The sequence below is a fragment of the Armigeres subalbatus genome, chromosome 3, assembly GCF_024139115.2.
Source record: "Armigeres subalbatus isolate Guangzhou_Male chromosome 3, GZ_Asu_2, whole genome shotgun sequence".
In the NCBI taxonomy this organism is placed as follows: Eukaryota; Metazoa; Arthropoda; class Insecta; order Diptera; family Culicidae; genus Armigeres; species Armigeres subalbatus.
In genome coordinates this window covers 196,124,196-196,147,360 of record NC_085141.1, presented here as the reverse complement: position 1 = coordinate 196,147,360, position 23,165 = coordinate 196,124,196, and the positions used below count along the sequence as shown (strand labels likewise).

General features: G+C 39.6%; 1 protein-coding gene across 3 annotated transcripts in view; it reads right to left on the bottom strand.

Annotated features, from left to right (window-relative positions):
- The window catches only part of LOC134224655 (uncharacterized), a 43,244-nt gene that overhangs the window by 10,281 nt on the left and 9,798 nt on the right, over positions 1-23,165 (bottom strand). For all 3 annotated transcript variants that reach the window (XM_062704137.1, XM_062704138.1, XM_062704139.1), the window contains 7 exons: positions 5,027-5,179; positions 3,043-3,264; positions 2,844-2,983; positions 2,471-2,685; positions 1,799-2,352; positions 982-1,718; positions 147-762 (listed from right to left, as the gene is read on the bottom strand). In XM_062704137.1, the coding sequence (XP_062560121.1) occupies positions 147-762; positions 982-1,718; positions 1,799-2,352; positions 2,471-2,685; positions 2,844-2,983; positions 3,043-3,264; positions 5,027-5,179 (2,637 nt within the window). The remainder of the gene's footprint in view (positions 1-146; positions 763-981; positions 1,719-1,798; positions 2,353-2,470; positions 2,686-2,843; positions 2,984-3,042; positions 3,265-5,026; positions 5,180-23,165) is intronic.

Here is a 23,165-nt window from a genome sequence, read left to right as displayed (position 1 = left end):
CACTAGACGACATGTTCCCAGAAGTACATGCTTTGGCAAACATTTGCTTTCTCAATGTGTTTATGATTGCAAATGATTGCACCCAAAGCTCTCCGGATTTGTGTAACTTATATTACGTCATTGAAGTTGATCTTTCGCTTACTTACCATTAAATTTCTGTCACGTCGTGTTAGCTGTGGACTAACTTCCGGGGTTGATGAGTCAATTTCTTCGGGCGCGATCCATCTCTCAGTGAATTCACTAGCAGATCTAGCAAGACTGGGATGGCTGGAAGAGCGTTGGATTGAACGGTGGTCGTACTGGTCATCTTCATAATACGGATGCGCTGAATATGAGCTTCCGTCAGAATAACTATCGGGATATTTCGATTTCGCAAAATCAACAGTCATTTCAGTCATCGAACGGTAATCAACGTTGTTGGAGCTATACGAAGAACGGGAAGTTTTCCTTGAGCGAGGTCTAGAGCTTTCATAGCTGTCTCTGTGTTGCGTGGTCACAACTATCGGATCTTGTGTGATAGTTCGTACCGATGACCCTCCGTCACTATCGTATTCATATAAAGTAGGAAGGGAGCTCCTACGTGAGCGAGTGTCCCATGTTTCTCGCTTCTTGCGTTTCGAACGTCGGAGCTCGACATCATCGGGAGGAGTGAGGATGCGCATTATAATTTCCCACGATTGAGGTTCGAATAATTTTTCGTAGCGTGCGTCAGATCGGATGCGTTCGAAGTCTTCTCGTACAACTGCTTCCGTAAGCATTGTCCTAAAAAAGATAAATAAGAAAGTTAGAACAATGTTGGTAACCAAATTTATGATTAGTAAAAGTAGTAGTAGTTTTATTGTTGTTTTTTTTTTTAAATCAGTGCAAGGTCGAAGGGGAGTTAGCTTGATTTTTTTTAACTTTTTTTTGTCTACCACTTGTACAAATTATTTATTGAGCAGAATCAATAGTTTTTCCTATTGTTTTCTGAAGATCTCTCACCTGAGCGTGGATTCGGTAGTGATGATTTGCTTCCATTTAGCCTTATCCTCATAGCTGAGTTGAGTTGTAAGTGGTACTGGGGCACGGCTGCTTTGAAGGGTCGCAGTGGTAACGGCGATGTCCGGAATTTCTACATCTTGCAACACTCTAATCAGTACGTCCCAATTGGAAACGGTCTTATCTTCAGGGGGAAGTTCAATTGGTTTCATATTACCGACCAGCTCGGGACTTTGGAGCATAACATCGTTTTCGGAAATATAGGTTGATGTCGGAACGGTCATTTGTGTAGGCACGGAGTGTGGAATAGTCATACCAGATGCACTAGAAACGTCCGAAAAGTCTTCCCACTCTGGTTGAGAATTTTCTTGATAATTTCTAATGGTAACATCCCAGTTGGGGTCGATAACTGGTTTAGCTTTGTACTCCGTAACCATCCGTTTATGTTTCTCGATGTCTTCGATGGTTGTCTTTTCAGTAACTGTTTGCATGAACACGTCATCTATAACATGGGATGATATTTCATTCTTTTTAATAGGGCTAACGGGTGGTTCAAGAAGGTTATTTGTATATTTCAAGTCAACCATATTGCGATAGTTAGCTGGGTACAAGTGCGAGGAGTCAACTATTTCAGTCATTGAGTGTGTATCGGTCATTTCTGTGCCTAATGAAACAATGCTACGGGAGGAAGATGCTTGAGGGCCATCCACATAGTTTTCTGGCCAAGTATCACGTTGAATCTGTGAAAGTGTGTTAAAAGAATAAATAAAGATTGCCAATTTTGAAAATTTGTTAAAGTATTAATAGAAGGTGACATTACATATTGCTGCTGATTTCTAGCAATTTTAGAAACAACAGGTGCTTGCTGGATGTGTTTAGGAACTGTATGCAGCTCAGGGGTATAAGTGAATTGAGTATGTCCGGCTTCTTGCAACGATTCGAATGTTAGTACGCTGTCGCTTCTGGCATCTTCGTGGGACTCCAATATCGTGGAAAGGTTGTTTCTCTCTATACGGCTGATGGTCGTATTACTTTCAGTGTCAGATGTTAGTGGTGACGGTAAAGGAGGTGGTGTGCGTTTTACTCGCACGTGGATGTCAAACTTTGGAGAAGCTTCACAAGTTTCAATAGTGCGTATATCTTGGGTTTGGCCATAATTTTCACTATAGATACTGGATGAGTCCTGAACAAAAGCCCCATTTTCATAGCTGCCATGTGAACTGACAGGCAAAGATCCAGTATCTACTTCCTCATTTTCTGAGTGTGATTCACTCGGGTAGTCCGATGGAATCAGAGGGCCATCACTTCCAGAAATGCTTCGTGTTTGGTGCAAAGCGGTATGTACTTGTGGTATCTTCAGTCCTGATATGCTTCCTAAATAATGAAATAAGTAATATCGTTAATTTCCAAATGCGATTGTTTTAGTGGTGCATTGGACATTATTTCAAATACGCGACAATTAGTTTATAATTATACAATATAAGAAATATACCTATGCTGCCAGTTTCAAGTGCAGTGATTTCAGATCCGCTTCCAACATGAACCACTCTCCGTACAATAGGCAGTGGTTGTCTTCGTAAGCAATAATAGGATACACCCAAACCGATGAGCAATAATGTTAGGAACATAATCGCACAAATGATGAAAAGAATTTGAATTCCTTTCAAAGGTGGTTCCAAAATAGATGCAGGAACGATATTTGTCAATCTATAACAATAATTAAATTATTAGTCCATGTGTGTTGAGATACATTGACTGTAACACAACGCGACATGTGCACGTCAGCTTCTTCAAAAGCTGAGGAGACCATGTCACGGAAGCAATAAGTAAAAGTTTCATTAGTAATTATTGAAGATTTCACATACATAGGCGCGGGTAAACCAGCGGGAACAGGAGCTACTGGGGGTGGATAACGACAAACAATTGTGATAATTTCATCGCCATCCATCTCGAGTCCTGGATGAAATCGAACAACGATGTTGTTTGTGAATACTCGCTGGGGCTCCTGTAAATGAAGATGTTTTAGTTCATATCATACCATTGACCTTATATGCTAAATCAAACCTGTTTGGTCCCACATCCTTTTAAAGGCAGCTCGATGCTGTAGCTAGTTTCGCCTTTACCAGTTATTTGACACGCACTATTTCTGTCAAAGTTTGCGTAGGCAGTTCCAAAAAAGTGTTCGTTGAACTTCAGCTCTACTTGCATAGAACCTGCTGCACAATTTAACGCTGCCTTTGTGCGGTTTAAAAATATGATAGGGCTGAGATCGTCGAGTTTTGTTACCTATGACAACGGGATTTGTACAGTTGAAAATTTTCAAGATCAATTTAATACACATGAAAATAAAATTTTAAATAATAATGATTTTATGATGGACTGTTACCAGACATTAACAGAGGTATAAATTACGTTCTAGAAACAATTAAATATATAGACACGCCATCGACTTTGTGATGTCGTATAGTACATGATCTTTGTTTAAATATTTGAGCGAAAAAGTAGCAAGAAAAAAAAACTACCATGTCATGCCATGAACGCCATCATGCCATGAATAACCTGCCAGGTGTAATTCCACCCTAATCTCCTGTACTATGTCGTGTTGTTCATAATACGATTATTAAAAATTGAGTTATCCGTTGAACTGTTGAAAAAAGCTCAAAAGCTTTCTGAGAATAATATAATAATCCAAGCAGTAAGTATTAAACGATTCCATAGCGGGAACTACTATTATTTCTTCTACTACTACTAGTACTTAGTTTTGGTGGAATCATACTCAAATCTATTCTAAACTAGTCGACCCGGCAGACGTTGTCCTGCAAAGTAGGCGAACTGTCCATGCTCAGTTTCCATACTTATTTTAGTTTTTCAGTAAGTTTGAGTAAATCAATCTTACTGGAGATTTTTGCATGATTAAATATCATATGAACCTGGCGAACATATTTGCTGAAGGAATAAAGAAAATCCATCCAGCCGTTTTCGAGTTATGTGGATACAAACACAGACCATTTCATTTTTCTATATATAGGGGAGAACGGTCCAAAATGCACCCCTGGGGCAATATGGCCTCACACATAAAATCACTCATATAATATGTTGTAGTACATTTATGAACGAATATTACCATTATAATTCATAATTAGTTATCCAGCATTGAGCTCCGTTGGAAAAATTTAGCAAAATCCTTTCATATTCACTCAAATTTAACGATTTGCTATTCTTCCATCACATCCGTAAGATTGTAATTCAATCCATTAAGAAAAATCAAACAACCATGCGTTCACCATCATTTTACATGCAATTGAGTCATTTTATACCACCATTCGGGCGTTTTGCACCAGGCCTATTTTTAAAACATTTTTTAAATGCGTTAGAAAGTCATGAAAACCTTATTGTTTTGAACAGGAGATCATTGTGAAATGTAGCTGGATTTGTAAATTTTGCACCTACACGTTGAAATGGTTGGGTATTTTTGTTTATATGGGCGAAAACATCGAAAAAGCTTAAGGGGTGCATTTTGGACCGTTCTCCCCTACTAGTCGACCCGGCAGCCGTTGTCCTGCATAGTAGGCGAAAATGCGCGTTGTAAACTGTCCATGCGTAATTTCCATACAAATCCTAGTTCTAGTTTTTCACTATTTATTTTACCCTACTCGTAATTTTCGCATGAGGAAATATCATATAAACCCGTCGGAAACTATAACAAACCAAACTGCTGAAGGAATCAAAAAAATCCATCGAGCCTTTTTTGAGTTATGCGAATACGAACACAGGCCATTTCATTTTTATTATATAGATAGAAGGTCTCAGGATAGAAGAAGAAGACTAGTTGAAAAACAATGAGATAATTCATTAGATGCTTTCCTCATCAGATGGCTTAGATTGTATTCATTGAGAAAAATCTTCCGGCTATCCATATGGAGATGAGGAAATTCCTAAAGGCCCTTTTCATGGAAATTTGTCATAATAAATTATTGTTTTGATTTATACCTTCATTCATATTGCTCGCTGTTAAATCTAGACATACACACAGATGACCGATACCTACCTTTCCGTCAAGCGTTGCTTCCTCAGGTAATCCTTCACCCTGATATTCGATACTATTGGCATGGGATGCATAGTTAGATTGGGCAGTGACGTCATATGTGACCAATGTTAAGGCTAGTATTGTTAGCGTAAAGCTAACTACGTTCGTAGTCATCTGTGAAAATTATAATAAACAGTTATTAAAATATAAAATATAGCTTCTATCTCGTAAAAGAAAAAAAAAGAGATTAGAAAAGGTTAATAACGATTTAACTCGTTAAAGATTAACCAATTTGCAAAATAATAATTTTATAATAATTTTTTTGGCTTTTTTTGGCAGATGATGATGGTCCCGCCACATACCCCTACAAAGGTTTGATAATTTATAATATTTTTTTTGGCTTTTTTTGGCAGATGATGATGGTCCCGCCACATACCCCTACAAAGGTTTGAGCTAGACAATTTATCTTTAAGAAAACTAATTGAATTTGATATAATAACAATTTAATCAGATTTGCAAAACAGTTTGGGGTTGTATACAAAACACGACCGCTTGACGTAAACTACGTAAAACCAAATATAGTACACTGAAGCAATTCTTCCGCTCTATAGGGGAAGGGGGGGCAATATGCCCTAGCTAAGCAAACACTGCTCTATTGTCTTATTTGTAACGCTATTCATGGGTATTTTTACATTATGCATCAGTTAAACACGATAGCTAGTTGATGCCATTCAAAAATTGTCAAAAATCTCAATCATATTGATAATATTCACATTTCAAAAAAGTGGTGATATTTTGTTGCCGGAAAACTCATGAGGCAAAACGCCTTTCAGCTGGCGGCTCCTAGGGAACAAAGTACCACGCGTCGGCGAATCAGCATTCTAGTATGGATAGTCCGTGGAGACGCAAATACTTTGTAGGTTATTGCCACTAGGGCGTTTTGCCTCGCCAAAATGTTAGATGTTTCTTCAAAATGTGGAAATTTTCGGTTTTTCCGACCTTCCCAAGCACTATTTTGAAACTTTCTTCGCCTATCCTACATAACATTAGATCTAGTTTTGTTACGGACATATTAATGACGGTAAATATGAGGGAATCCACAGAAGGCGTTTTGCATCGGGGGGGGGGGGGGGCGTTTTGGGGCCTCTTCCCCTATAGAAGAGAAGGCACTATCCCAACGACACTACTGCCCAGCTTTAGCAGCTTCTCCCACTCTGGAGGGAGACGGTACCCCACAGTCCAGTAGCTGGGCCACCCCATTCAATCATCCCAGTTCAACAATTGATAATACCCTAAAAGTAGGCAATTACCAAGGACTGAAACGCGCTGCATAGGGGATGCATGAAAGAACTGGAATATTCAATAGTTTAGCGTTGATACTCAAATCTCGCTTAACTTTTCAAAAGGACCTAAGTAACATTTTTTCATGAATTAATTTGAATAGCGCAATCAACACAACAACATGAAAGCTATTGATTGCGCTATTCAAAATAATTCATGAAAAAAATGTTACTTAGGTCCTTTTGAAAAAAGTTAAGCGAGAAATGTTCCATTAGTAGGAGAAGAGGCCCCAAAACGCCCCCCCGATGCAAAACGCCTTTTGTGGTTTCCCTCATATTTACCGTCATTAAGATGTCCGTAACAAAACTAGATCTAAAATTATGTAGGATAGGCGAAGAAAGTTTCAAAATAGTGCATGGGAAGGTCGGAAAAACCGAAAATTTCCACATTTTGAAGAAACATCTAACATTTTGGCGAGGCAAAACGCCCTAGTGGCAATAACCTACAAAGTACTTGCGTCTCCACGGACTATCCATACTAGAATGCTGATTCGCCGACGCGTGGTACTTTGTTCCCTAGAAGCTGCCAGCTGAAAGGCGTTTTGCCTCATGAGTTTTCCGGCAACAGAATATCACCACTTTTTTGAAATGTGAATATTATCAATATGATTGAGATTTTTGACAATTTTGAATGGCATCAACTAGCTATCTTGTTCAACTGATGCATAATGTAAAAATACCCATGAATAGCGTTAAAAATAAGACAATAGAGCAGTGTTTGCTTAGCTAGGGTATATTGCCCCCCCTTCCCCTACAAGCAAATTGGTGGAAAGTTTATGAATCGATTGATATATAAATCTTTGAAATCTATTGAAAGATAAAGTAACTATTAATGCGGTAAGACACGCGGCTACAAAGCAAGACCATGCTGAGGGTGGCTGGGTTCGATTCCCGGTGCCGGTCTAGACAATTTTCGGATTGGAAATTGTCTCGACCTCCCTGGGCATAAAAGTATTATCGTGCTAGCCTCATGATATACGAATGCAAAAATGGTAACCTGGCTTAGAAACCTCGCGATTAATAACTGTGGAAGTGCTTAATGGAACACTAAGCTGCGAGGCGGCTCTGTCCCACTGTGGGGATGTAATGTAACAACGGCAAGTGGGCACTTTATTTTGTCGGCCACTGTACGTAAGTGTCACACGGTGTGTCAAAGTGAGCAGCCAAGTAAGCCTCATTCGGGATGAGTGCCTGTGTGAGTGTGAATGAACGAGTACAGTAAGTACTGCCTATCCCCCAGAAGCAATGCTGGGAGGCAGTTTCTGAGAGAAATAATGACGGAGCCCAAGGTGAGTTTAGTCGTTATCACTGTCTTTGGTCGAGTCCGACACTCCAGTACACTTCCGTGTAACCGTAACGTTGCGTAACCTCACTATAAAGGGAGCGGGACCATTTGGGCAGCACCCCCTATTCCCGTCCGCAACGTTAATAACTCGACCGCGTCCAATCCAAATGGCTTGATTTTCTTTACATCACTAGATATCGACAGAAACTAACCATGTACTAAGAAACGAGTAATTCGGTTGTAATGCGATCGAGTAATGAATGTTGCGGACGGGAAAAGGGGGTGCTGCCCAAATGGTTCTCTACCCTACCTGTGCACTGACACAGAAAATGAAATTTTTGACATTTTTACAGCCCAAAGAGAAAATAGAAATATTAGAGTCGTTTAACCTTTACTGTACCGACCTATTTTTTTCAGTAATTTTGACGTAGGACTACGTCTGTGTTTTCTATATTGGGGTACACTTTACGATTGCGAAAATCGGGGACCGTCACGAAAATATGATAGACTTTGAACTTTAATATCTAAGCCGTTTCTCGATGGATTTTCAATTTTTTTGGACCATTCGATCAAGGATGAGTCAACGCTTCTTTGTATTTATATGAAAATACTGATTTTTAACTATTTATTATCGATAATTGATAAAAAGTTTCGAAATAGGTCAACCAACCAATCACGTACATGCATCACTATCACAGACATCAAAAATCAATCAAATGGTTTGGATCTAATCCTCAGTTTGAACAAGATTTTACGCAGAGCAGACGCATCAAAGCGATCGCAGCGGAGCGGATACAGCATCACGGAGGCGCTAATAACATTTTCAAAGGAAATTCATCGCATTGGTGGTAGTGCTCGATGTGTTGCTGCAGATCATTCAACCTCAACGAACCAGAATTTCATATGAAGAAAAGGTTGACCATAAAAATAGCAGTGTGGCGATCCCGCACCGCCAGTGCCGATTCTGAAAATTTATTTTAAATTGTGGTGTCAGTTAGTTGAAAAGGAACATTGGGAAAAGAAAATTGGTTCTTCTCAGGACCAAAATTTTACGAAAAAAAAGAGTTAATTGCGAAAATGGACTGTTTCGGTGGCATCGGGTTTGGCGTGGTAGTTTGGTTGCTGTTAGTGATTCCATCCATTAAAATTCACTACATCATCTCCCTCCGACGCGCTATCAAATTCGCTATTTACGATTGAGTTTTGCACTTTGAAGAAAGTTTATTTCGGATTGTCGGATCCAGAGCTGGCATTTCCTCACACACTGTGCATAATGAGGAGATTTTAATACACACCACAGAGAGTGACGCTGATCTTCATCGTGTAACAAAGCCAGCACGATGAGTGAGGACGAAGATGAAGAGTGAGAGAATTATTCTGGTGAGAGTTGGGCCAACACAAAGTTTTGCCACTTGGTGCAATATTCTTTAAAATGATATTGTTTTCCATGATTCTCGCAGAAATATTTGGAACACAAACATATTTCGGCGGGATTTCAATGAAGTTTGGCGCTCCATGCTAAAACATTGGCAAATAAGGGTTGCTTGAAGAAGAAGAAGAAGAAGCCAAAATATGATATATAAAAGGAATGGCACGGGAAAGCAAACGGTGAAATTTTAAAAACGCTTCTCAATAATTCTAGAAGCAATTTAGATAAAAGCGGTTAGGGTCGTTCACCTAAGGTGACGTTCAAATAACAAGGGTGAATCAATATTTCGACGGCAAACACACAAAAACCCGTTATTAGAGAAGGAGTATTTTGGGCATAATGAATCAAGAAAAAATAGAGCACTGAAATGAAATAATAGAAGACTGAGACTACCTGACGGAAATTGTATTTAGAAATTATCAGTAACACATTTTAAAGCGACGGGTGTGACGTAATAATGTTGGTAACACAAAAGCTTCGGAATATTTTGCCCACAGACATCTCAAAAGCAAGCAAAAACAAAAATATCTTATTACGCATAAAAAGTATCAACAGCTACGTTAAACTTAGCAATGTTTGCTTTCATTCTGTTCGATTCACCGTTATATCAAAACTCATTGAGGAACACGGTGTGTTTATTTTATCATTTATCCTGAACTCTTCGTGTCTGACAAATGCATTCGCTGCAGAGTAAAAACACAAAGAGGCCTCACTGCGTTGAGGAAGAGAAAAAATGAGCGATAATCGAAACACACTCTCTCCGGTCTTTTTGAGGAGTGCGAAAGACACGCACATTTCGACTATGTAACGGTAGTCAATATTTGTTTTGAAGTTCTTTGTAAATTAAGTTTCTAAATTTGTAAATATAAATATCTAAAACTGTAAATATATACTTCTTTGTTAAATGTTAATAATTATTCTAGACCTAATTCAAATTCGTAAATTTCGATACAACACAACATGGAATACCATATAAAACGAACCGTGTAGCTGGTGCAGACTTGCATGCAATTTAAATAGAACGTTGCGTGAAGAGGTTAGTTGCTACGCCTGAAACGCATAAGCGCCTTTGAAGCGGATCACCATTCGTGACACCGTTACATAAAGTCCGAGCAATGAGAAAGGGTTCGACTTGCAATCGGGAATATGAGTAGCAGACCAAACCGCTTCGAATGGGAGGGAGATGTTTACAATCTATCTCTTACAATCAGGGTCAACGTAATCCGTCGCGCTTCCATTTCCGGTTACATTGCCAAAGAACGTTAATCTGAGGATTATTTGCAATCGACTCGTTCACTTTGATCCTGACCGTGGTGAAAGAAGGGCGCGATCCTTTAGTTTGTTCCGTGGTGTAACTGGTTCGTGAATTTAAACGTGAAGTGTTCGACAGGCTAATTAATCTTTTCTGTGTTCCCCGTATAGGCTAGCCTAGTTGTAAATTGTGCGGTAGAGTTTTTGTGAGCTGTGCGACTGTCTTGTGTGTTAAAGGTAACCAGACCCAGAATTGAGTGTCATTAGTGTAGTCTAATTGTGTCAATGACCTATCTGTGCGGTCAACGACCTTCGCTGTCTTTATTTTTGAACAGCCTAGACGACAAAGCCACCGCCTGAACGCCATCACCATTGCTCGTCGCCATCGCCAACCCTTGCCACGCTCTGGACTCAAGGTTTCCCGCCTTGACGAAGGCGGAAGGGAGTAGCAACCGTCTAACTGCACTCCAACCGGCGACCCCCAGTCAAACCCCGGCCGATTGAGTCGGCCCGAACCGTAAGTGTTTCCAAACCTTCTTTTTTCCGGACCCGTTCGCGGCTCCGAGTGTGCTGTAGTCAGCGAAAATAGGCGAACCGTCGTAAGCTCCAGTCGGAGTCCATCGCAGTGGCCGAAATGGCCAATTAGAATAAGTCGTCGCATGCAAGACAAGTGATACCGAAAAGCGCTAGAAGTAGAGAAAGAGTAGAAGACCGCACAAGCTAGGGAAGTGAAGGGGACTAAGTAGGCCGGCCCAGAGATGTGATTTGAAGCGAATTATAAAAATGTCCTATCGAAATAAACTGTTTTTTGTTTCTGTAAATTGTAGTTCCTAGTTAGACAGATGTGATTGAGAGAGTCTGAAGGGTATTTCACGTTTCGCGTTAGTATTGTCTGTCCGCGTATGATGATCCGAATTGTTCGTCTTTCGAAGCGAGAGGGAAAGATGGGGTGGGAAGATTGTTACCAGTGATGATAACTTTATACCGTGGACACGTGATAGGATTTGGGAGTGTGCTGGGTTTCGTTGGTCAGGATTGTAAGAGTTTGGCTGTCGGTATCGTGGGTTAGACAATTTGAGTGTGGGTGGTCGGTTACTCGTGTTCCTGGTGTGTTGAACAATTTCCGGACTGGTTCATTAACCAGTCTATAGCCGGGCAAACTAACACGACGGGTGGTCCTCTTCGGAGGTGGCGCGTAAGCCATCCGTTGCAAAATCCTCCAGGAACAGCCGCGGCACTGCAACCACTACAACTACTCTGAGGAGTATGCCAGCCCTGGTCGGATCAACCTTCTTTTGTATAAAATCAATGAAGACGCCACCTCAGTGGAAACTATCTACAGCAACCACCCATCGGTGAACGTCGCTTGGACAGACAGATGCCGAAAGCTAATGTTTTGCAATATGAAGAAACTTCGTCTCGAGTCAAATTTCTGTTGTCGTTCCTCGCAACAATACGCATCTATGATAAACTACATCTCATAACCAAATTCAGAACCGAGAAAATTTTATAGGATTCTTAGATTTTGTCATTCTTCGAACGGTCCGTTGTCTGCGGAATCTCGATCAAAATAGCTCGCGCGCGCCGAAAAGCAGCTTTCTTATATCTAATGAAATAATTCCATTAGCCTCGCCTCTTCATTAATCTTTATGAGTGCACATTATATTTACACCCATATCAGATCAAAAAGGGGCGGGGCTAACGAGCTTAATTTATTAAATACTAGAAAGCTGCTTTCCGGCGCGCGCGAGTCATTTTGATCGGGATTCCACAGAGAGCGGTTCGACATTCGATGCAGCGGAGCGGACACAGCAGCACGAAGGCGGTTGGCAGTCGGACAATTTCAACGCAAGGTGATGTCAAGCGTTTGGGTGCAGTTAGTTCTTGGAAAGACGCATTGGGAAAAGAAAATTGATTCTTCTCAGGACCAGCATTTTATGGAAAGAAAGAGTTAATTGCGAAAATGGATTGTTTCGGCGGCATCGGGTAACTTGGTTGCTGTTAGTGATTCCACCCGTTCAAATTAATTGCATCATCTCCCTCCGCCGCGCTATCAAATTTGCTAGCTACGATTGAGTTTTGCACTTTAAAGAAAGTTCATATCGGAATGTCGGATCAACCTTCTTTTGTATGCATAAAGACCTTTTTGGAGGACACAATCCTCAAAAATAGCCGAAATAAAGGAGAAATAAGCAGAATCAGAAGTGGCGTGAAACCAAACGCAAATATATTTATATGCAACGTTTGGTTTTCGTCCGCGATGTAAGCGTTCGTGGCAAAGTAAGGATTGTGATGACCCCGACTGAAAGCCAGTAGAGTGGTTTCAGCGGCCAATGAGTCATGTTAATTCCACAGTTAGAGACTCAAAGTCCATCCAACTGGGAACAACTATTCGACTACTTGGTTCAGTTGGCCTCCGAGCAGTTTGCTCAATGTTAATAAAACGACACAAATTATTATGGCAAATACTATCATTTTGATGGGGCCCTCCTTAGCCTTGCGGTAAGCTGCGCGGCTATAAAGCAAGACCATGCTGAGGGTGGCTGGGTTCGATTCCCGGTGCCGGTCTAGACAATTTTCGGATTGGAAACTGTCTCGACTTCCCTGGGCATAAAAGTATCATCGTGTTAGCCTCATGATATACGAATGCAAAAATGGTAACTTGGCTTAGAAACCACGCTGTTAATAACTGTGGAAGTGCTTAATGAACAGCTGCGAGGCGGCAATGTCTCAGTGGGAGATGTAATGCCAATGAAGAAGAAGAAGAAGACTATCAATTTCGAATAGCTACGTAGTCCTACGTCACCTTTGCGTACAACCCGATTGGGCTGCACCTTTGAGTTTTTTTTCCTTCAATCTACTCTAACTTTGTCAAATATCTACCGTTTTCGTTCCCGAAATCTGGAGGCGGTCCGCAACATGGTTCCGGAGATATTCCGGAGTCCGTTGGGGTAATAGATTATTTTGGCATGGAAAAAAATCCTTTTCTCAGCAATTTAATGATTGTAAAATAAAAATATAATAATACGTAAAGCAGATTGACCTCATAGATGCCCTATGATTATTAGGCCACTTTGGAAGTACCACTTACCAACCCAATTAAAACAAGGCATTGTGACGTTTCAAACTTCACGATTTTGCAATGCCAGTGAAATCCTGGTCATTTCAGGCATTCTATTTCTGTCTCTGTCCATCTGGCCATGTCCCCGGACCAGGTACTCTCGGGGAAGTGGCCACTTATCGATCCGAATCAAACAATGTCATGCGACGTATCAAACTTCATAATTTTACATTACCAGTTTATTGCTGGTAATTTCGTTTATTTTCTGTCTATGTCCATCTGGTCATACCCCGGATCAGGTGCCCTGGAGGAAGTGGCCACTTATCGATCCGAACCAAACAACGTCATGCGACGTATCAAACTTCATGATTTTACAATACCATTTCTTTGCAGGCAATTTCGTGTATTTTCTGTCTGTGCCCATCTGGCCATGCCGCGGACCAGATGCCTTCGAAGAATTGCCTACTTATCGATTCGAATCAAACAATGTCATGCGAAGTACCAAACTTAATGATTTCGCAATACCAGTTCCCTGCTGATTTTTTTATAGTTATTTCTTTATGTGTGTATTTTGTTGTGTCTCGGACTCACTCACTTATCGTTTTCCGAGGTTCCAATTAATTTACCGACGAGATTCCAATAATTTCTCAAGGGATATGCAAAGAATTTCCTGATGAAGTTCCAAAGAAAATTCTGTATTACCCCTAGATATTCCAAAGCATTCCCGGGTAAATTCTCACAAAATTTGCGAGGCAGTTCCCAATGAAAGTTCTGGAAAACTTCCCGAGAAAATTGCAAAGAATAGCTCAAAATAATTTTGCAAAATGTCTGGAGGAAAATCCTTAGTATTTCGCGAGAGATTTCCTTAAAATAACTCGGAAAAATCCTTAGAATAATGAGAAACCAATTAAAAACTGATAATTTCTCGCTTAACTTTTCAAAAGGACCTAAGTAACATGTTTTTCATGAATTAATTTGAGTACACCCAGGTTTTTACACGGTTTGGTTTTAGTCGTTTGAGACCTTCAGCGTCAATGAAATAATGATTTAACCCCACGAAAAAAATCACAAAAAATCAAAGAAAATTCAGGTGGTATTTAAAAAGCTGTGAAAGTTCGGGTTAGCCGGGAAATTAATGAATTCCAACCGTGTAAAAAAAAACCTGGGTGTACTGCAATCAAAAGCTTTCATGTTTTTCTGTTGATTGTGCTGTTCAAATTAATTCATGAAAAAAATGTTACTTAGGTCCTTTTGAAAAGTTAAGCGAGATTTATTCACTAGTTCAGTTTATTCATTCATACTAGTCAATTACGGAGTAGCATCTACGAAATGTACACCCAAAAAACAAATCTGACAATTATTGTATAAAATCTGGACATATACAATTCTGTAAGCTTTTTATACAAATATTGTATTAAATTAATACAAATCTGTATTATTTCCCGGCCCTCCGCGATGTTGAACAACAGTAACAAAGCATCGTCTTGTCATCGTCCCCGGCGGGATTCGAACGAACTGGAGTTTCCAATCGAAACCTTACACAGCTTTTGAAATCATCCACCGTTGCTTTGATCAGTCTTGTAAGCTTCCCAAGAAAGATGTTTTCGTCCATAATTTTCTATAGCTCTACGCGGTCTATACTGTCGTATGCCGCCTTGAAATCGATACACAGATGGTGCGCTGGGATCTGGTTTAGTTTATACAGGTATTAGAAGTTTGAACTGGGATTTTATTTATCATTTTTTTTAAATTGGGATTGTAAAATTCCTTGAATATTTGCCAGGACTCCTTGAATGTCAAAAAGATGCTAAAATACAGACATGGGACCTGGGATTATCGAACATTTTCTAGTTTGAGCTGCCCAAATGAGCACTTTCCCCAGGGCAACTAGTCCGGATAACAACAAGATGGACACTGATGGAAAATATACAAAATTGCCAGCAACAATTACACAATTATGAAGTTTGATATGTCGCATGAAATTGTTTGATTTTGATCAATAAGTGACCACATTTCCCAGGTCACCTAAACCGGAAAATGTACAATCGGACACAGATAAATAATATTCTACAAAATTGTCAGCAGAGATTTGGATTCAAAAATTCACGAAGATTGATACGTCGCACGACACTGTTTGATTTGGATTGATTAGTGGCCACTTCCCCCAGGTCACCTGATCCGGGAATATGGCCAGATGGACACAGACAGAAAATACGCGGAATTGCCAGCCAGATCATGTAGTTTGATAAGTCACATGACGTTGTTTGATTCGGATCGATAAGTGGCCACTTCCCCGAGGGCACCTGATCCGGGGCATGGCCGAATGGACACAGACAGAAAATATACGAAATTGCCGGCAGTGAACTGGTATTGTAAAATTATGATGTTTGATACGTCACATGACGTTGTTTGGTTCGGATCGATAAGTGGCCACTTTCTCCAGGGCACCTGATCCGCGGTACGACCAGATGGACATAGACAGAAAATATACGAAATTGCCAGCAATGCATTGGTATTGTAAAATCATGAATTTTGATACGTCGCATGACGTTGTTTGATTCAGATCGAAAAGTGTCCACTTCCCCCAGGGCACTTGATCCTGGGACATGGCCAGATGGACACAGACAGAAAATATACAACATTTTCCAGCAAGGAACTGGTATTATAAAATCATGAAGTTTGATACGTCGCATGGCGTTGTTTGATTCGGATCGATAAGTGGCCACTTCCCCCAGGGCACCTGATCCGGGGACATGGCCAGATGGACACAGACAGAAAATATACAACATTGCCAGCAAGGAACTGGTATTATAAAATCATGAAGTTTGATACGTCGCATGGCGTTGTTTGATTCGGATCGATAAGTGGCCACTTCCCCCAGGGCACCTGATCCGGGGACATGGCCAGATGGACACAGACAGAAAACATACAACATTGCCAGCAATGAACTGGTATTGTAAAATCATGAAGTTTGATACGTCGCATGACGTTGTTTGATTCGGATCGATAATTGTCCACTTCCCCGAGAGTACCTGATCCGGGGACATGGCCAGATGGACAGAGACAGAAATATAATGCCTGAAATGACCAGGAATGCACTGGCATAGCAAAATCGTGAAGTTTGAAACGTCACAAGGCCTTGTTTCGATTGGGTTGGTAAGTGACCACTTCCCCCAGGGTACCAGGCACCAGGTACTTCTGAAGTGGCTTAATAATCATAGGGAATCTATGAGGTCATTCTGCTTTACGTATTATAACATCTGTCGATGGATTTATATTTCAAAATCATAAAATTGCTGAGAAAAGAATTTTTTTACATGCCAAAATAATCTATTACCCCAACGGAATCCGGAATATCTCCGGAACCATGTTACGGACCGTCTCCAGTCTCCAGATTCAGGGAACGAAAACTATATGAATTTTTGGATCCAACAATACCAGAATCATGAAAATCGGTGGATATTTGACCAAGTTAGAGTAGATTGAAGGAAAAAAAGTTACTGAAAAAATAGGTCGGTTAATTGGTTAAAGTAATCAAAATCTAGTTATTCTATGCATTTCCGCACATAAATGTCTTAAATGTATATCTAGTGCATAGGTAGATTGAGGTTAGGGAAACGCCACTGCAGGTTAACACGATGATACTGTTATGCCCAGGAAAGTCGAGAAAATTTCTAACCTGAAAATTTCCTAAACCGGACCGTGAATCAAACCCAGCTTTCCGCGTGGTTTTGCATTGAAGCTGCTACATCTTACCGCACGGCTAAGGAAGGCCGAAAAGAAAGGCCCCCAAATGATTATCGCTTTTTTATGTTCAAAATTCAGTTAGTTTTATTTTGAGTAATTTTTCTTCCAATATACCTACCCGGGTAGAAGCCAGGAACATAACTTGACCTCCTTATAACGTTTTAGTGCAAAATATTGATATTGTCGTCTGATCTTTTATCTCTTATGTCAATCATGTCCATATCTTATTTTGCAATCTTATCAACATTTGACATTATTGAGTTATTTTCTTCTACTCGGGTAGTGTGTAGAAATATAGTAGATTCCAAATCATTATAAAGATGGCACAGAATGCTAAATCATGTTTTACCTGCCGTTACAGTAGTGAACGGCTGCATATTGAAATATAATTAGAAGTATTTAAATTTGAATTTAAATTTAAAGAGAGTGTCTTTATGACTAGGACGCATGACGTGGCTGAAACGAGAAAGCAATTAAGTAGCGGACGGCATAAAAAAAGCTGTACTAGACAGTGAAATTGACCATGTACTTGTTATTGAGATATCTAACAGCTTGCTTATGACCGCCCGATGCAAAACAAGTTGACAGCAGAAGGTGTCAGAAGAAATATTTTTTAGACATCCCTCAACACTGTTTCCACAGGAAGCAAAGATCAAATACAATTCTAGCGCACATCACTAAATGTAATGGCTGTGTGGAAGCTGGTGTCCCCTCTTTCCGCAACCGCAGCTCTAGTATGAAGTTAGCTTGAGGTCAACAAAATTTGGTTTGTATCAAAATATGCTTATGTTGCATAATCGATTCAAATCACTAGTAGACTTTCTGAACAGTTGATTTATTTTCAAAATTTGTCTTCAATATTTCATTATTTCTGAAACATTTTCAAAATATAAGTAATACCGTTTTGATTTACATTCGGAACACTTAAGCACATTTTGCACTTCGGAGGTCTTTATGGCACCTGCATTAAAATATTTTAATAGATCAATAGTTTGCATCGGCTAGCGAAAGAATTGAACTTTCATATAGCGCTTGATGTTCGTATTTTAATGATATATACTGAATGATTATTTTATTGATCAATACTGAATCATTTTATTCTGCCGGAATTTGTCTCAAATGCCGAAAACCCATACAAAAAATTGTCTCAAATTCCGAACACCACCATAAAAGCACTTAAATGCAAATTTTCCGATGTTTGACAATCATAATGTTCTTGATCTGTAGCCTATCGAGAAAATTCGTTTATTTATGCAAAAATAACGAAGTGCTTCAGATAAAGCTTCATGTAATGAGTGTTCGGAATATGAGTCTGTTCGGTATTTGAGTCAAAACGACATATCCAGTTCTGAATACGTTAGAATATTGTAAAAAATAAGCGGATAAAGTGTTTTTGTTTATTTCTGATTTTGTTTTATTTCTGAATTTATGAAACGGGATTGGTGGTCATATAGCTACCGCTTCTGCCTCATACACAGGGGATCGTGGGTTCAATCCCAGGCCCGTTCCATTACTCCTACTTTGTATCTTTTCATATATTTCTCATGTTCTAGCAATCGCTAGAACTGGAAATGTGCTTTCATACCGTTTCCATCTTCTATCCCTATACCTACAACTTGATTAGTTCTAGCAGGAAACTGTTAGAATTCGAAATGAGCAAAAAAAGCTCGTTTCGGCATCTTTACATCTTATCTTTTCATTTACAATCACATTGGCAACCCGTGAACCAAGACGAACCTCTGCCATAAAACCTAACCCCCAGATTCCAATAAAATTTCGTAGGAACTCGTGGCGAGTGCAGAGGTGTTCTCGGCTTGCAGTGGACGTGGCCAGCGCCGTTATCGATCATCCAAAATACTAGAGCTCTCGGACTGTGCACATTGAGGTTGGAGAGCAAATCCCATGCTTCCATCCATTGGTTCCCTGTGCAATTTTGATTGTTCTGGTCGATCACGGAGTAGCAACTACGAAATGCAAGGTCATCATGCTCATACTTATTTCTGACCTTTGAATTAATGAGAACATTGAGTTGATCACACTAAAAAATTTACAAATCTTCGAAGAAAAATGAGGTAGTATTGAAAAAGCTGTGGGAATTTAAGTAGTTCTTGGTCTTAATAAATTCTGTCCGCGTAATAAGCGACGTAAGAAGAAACTGATGCATTGCATTAGCATATTTTCCAAAACTTATGTTTTACATTAACTTATGAACTTCATTAGCTTAGTAGATCATTCATTAGGTGACCTTTTAAATTGTATTAGTTTTTTTCGAATGGGTTTTTGAAAACACTTATAAGACTTTCATGTTTACGCGGCAGTGGAGCAATTTAATATGAAAAACTAGTAGAAATTTTGCAACATGCATTTGGCGACATGATCAGAATTATATCCAGAGATAAAGCTGATTTTTTGTGTCCATATGTCAAGTAAAGCGAGCAGGATCAAGAACGTAAAGTAATGGAAATAATCTCTTTTTGTTCGAGCCATAAACAATGAATCACATACAGTGGTTGGTTTTCTACCCGCCGCCGCAGTCGTATCGAGGTGCTAACGTATATGTAGGGGAGACTGGGTAGACTTGATCCCCTTTTCTAATTTCCGATGTATCACAGCCAAAAATAAATAAATATACGCGATGTCCCCACATTGAGGAAATAACTTCAAACCCGAATATCCTAAAACTTTGATGGCTTTGTGCTGTGAAAACGAAAGCATTTGGTCATTGTTATGAAAAGTTATTCAAATTTTGCGTGGCAAATAAAAAAATCTTTAGGAAGGTCAAAACATACAAACCGCCCTGCAGAATAAATAAGGTTGTCAATCCACAAAATAACTCACCACATAAAAATCATTTGTCTAGAGGATCTATACTAAAAAATATGCTAGAACAAAACTACCGTCGTGCGGGGCTTTTGACTCCGGGGGCTACTTTGGATTTTTGATTTTTTGAAAAAATTAAACGGAAAAAATACCAAATTTGAAACAGAAAGTTGCCATCCAACTATCAACAAGACACCCGATTGGTGATAATGACAATTTTATAGTAATTTTTGTTATAATTCTTGTTTTAAAATGTCCAAAGTAGCCCCTGATTTGTCAAAAGAAGCCCCGCACGACGGTACTTTAGTTCTCGATAAAACAAGGGGTGATCAAGTCTCCCCGGGGAAAAAGTCTACCCACCTTCCCCTAATAATAGCCAGCATGAGTTAACCATCTGAAGTTTGTATGGCGAAAAACATCTGACGCAGGTTTTCTCAGCAGCAGGGACTTTTCATGAAAATCTATTTGGTACCAGTTATGTAGGAAGGTGTCCGCTACTAAGCCTACCAACTATTTTTACGATAAAGGTGATTATTTTCGAGATATTAAACATTAGATGCTTTTCGCCATACTGATATCCGAAAGTTAGCTCCTAGTGTGCCGCTCAAAGTAGGCAATTCATTTGAATGAATCGCCTACTTTGAGCGTGCTTACAGCGGCACACTAGGATTTAACTTTCTGAAATCAGTATGGTGAAAGGCATCTAAGGTTCGATTTCTCAAAATAAAGCACCTTCATCGAAAAAAATATTTGGTTAGCGTAGTAGCGGACACCTTCCTACATAACCGGTACCAAATAGTTTTTCATGAAAAGATCCTAATGTTGAGAAAACCCGCGTTAGATGTCTTTCGCCATACAAATTTCTGGCGGTTATCTCATGCTGGCTGTTTGCGCATATACTATACTGCCGCTAACCGCAAGTCGAGCACATGTGGAAAAACGTGCAAATGAGAAAACTGCTTGCAAAGTTTTTGTAATTTTTCTCGTCCAAAATTGTGTATATGTAATTTTGATAAGCTGTAAACGTCACAGACCAAAGATTGTTTGAATATTTAATGGATCATAGGGGCTAGAAAGTGAAAAACTCACTTTCAACGCCGTGTTGAAAATCGCAATGTGACTGACTTGCGATTACTTTTCATCTCAATGAGAAAAGTAATCGCAAGTCAGTCACATTCCGTTAAGCAAAGCATCAATTTGTAAAAAACCCAGATTAATCCACCTAGCGGTGATGGTGCCTTTCTCGACCTTCGTAAAATGTGTGCGCTTGAAAATAGATGAGCTAGTAGCTAGGAGTAAAAAAGACAAATTTCTTTGTCTTTTCTATGAAAATCAGATTATTTATGGCAAAGATATTGTAGATCCAGTTGAAAACCGAAAATCATATTTTGTCCCATTCCCGGATGTCGCAACTGCATCGCGAGTGGTGCCCGACTATGGCACAGTTGCGCACTAGTCGCGATGCAGTTGCAACATCCGGAAATGCGATAAAATGCGATTGTCGCGAGACCTCGGTTCGGTTTTCAGCATTTCAGAATTTCGACATTTTTGTTTCCTTTTCCAATCTTTTTGACGTACATACCCCTGTTTTATTTTACCCAGTCATATATTTTAAGGATATCACTTTTGGATGTTAGTTGAACTGAAGCTCCGACTACACAAAAAGAAAACGAAAATGTCATTCCCATCAAGCGAGCAGAGGGCAATATTTGTTATGATATAAATCTCATGACCGTCTTTCTGCCAAACTCCCGTATGAAGAGGGAGGGAACCCAAGCAACCAGAAGTTCAAATTTTACTTAAATTTACTCTTAAGCGTTACTTAAGGTTCACTATGGTTCACATCAAGTTCCAAGCATCCTTAACGGAACTTTAAAGTTCACTTAAAGTTCCGTTACATACAAAAAATTACTTAAAATGAGAGCTGATTAAGCCAAAATAGCCCTTTTTATCCGAACTTCTGGTTGCTTGGGAAGTGTATCAGTGTGAAAGCATCCGATAGTTCGTTTTCGGAAAGAAATTATAGCCTTTCGGTACAACTTTGTTGCACAAGAAAGGCAAAAAGTATTTTGGCCATAATTTCTAAGGTAATAGTCCAATCTGGCCACCTTTCAATAGAAAATAATAGAACAGGATTCCGCGTCTAATGCAATTTGTTGTGAGTAAATCGGTTGAGGGTAAGTCCATTAAAAGTCAGCTAGACTTTTTTACTCGCTTTTTTATAACACTTAGTATATTTTGGCCATAATTTCTGTGCCCATGGTCTGATCTTCCAAATTTTCAATAGAAAACAATACGACAGGATTCCGCGTCGAATGAAACTTGTTGGAATTAAATCGATTGAGGATAAGTTCCAAAAAAGTGAGCTAAACTTTTCGCACTTTTGGTGCTTGCACACACATAGAGACATCATCTCAGTTCGTCGAGCTGAGTCGATTGGTATATAACACTATGGGTCTCCAGGCCTTCTGTGAAAGTTTGGTTTTGGATCGAACATACAACCTTTCCGTATAAAAAGGCAAAAATGGTGTTTCGGCCATAACTTCCGATCCCATAGTCCGATCTAGCCAATTTTCAATAGGAAACAATGGAACAGGATTCTGCGTCGACTGCAAATTGTTGCGTGTGAATCGATTAAGGTTTGGTGTCCGAAACATGACATTTTTTGTGATTTTTATATTAAAAAAAAGGTATTTTGGTCATAACTCTCGATCCCATAGTCCGACCTGTCCAACTTTCAATAAGAAACAATGGGAAAGGATTCTGCGTCGAATGCAATTTGTTGCGAGCAAATCGGTTGGGGATAAGTGCCTGAAAAATGAGTGACATTTTTTACGTGATTTTTTCGTATGAATTTGTATTTTGGCCATAACTTTCGATCCCATAGTCCGATCTGGCCAATTTCAAATAGGAAACAATGGTACAGGATTCTGCGTTGAATGCAACTTGTTGCGAGCGAATCGGTTGAGGATAAGTGCCCGAAAAATGAGTGACATTTTTTAAGCGATTTTTTCGTACGATTTTGTATTTTGGCCATAACAACTTGTTGCGAGCAAATCGGTTGAAGATAAATACCCGAAAAATAAGTGACATTTTTCACGCGATTTTTTCGTTTAAATTTGTATTTTGTCCATTACTTTTGATCCCATAGTCCGATCTGGCCAATTTCAAATAGAAAACAATGGTACAGGATTCTGCGTCGAATGCAACTTGCTGCGAGGAAATCG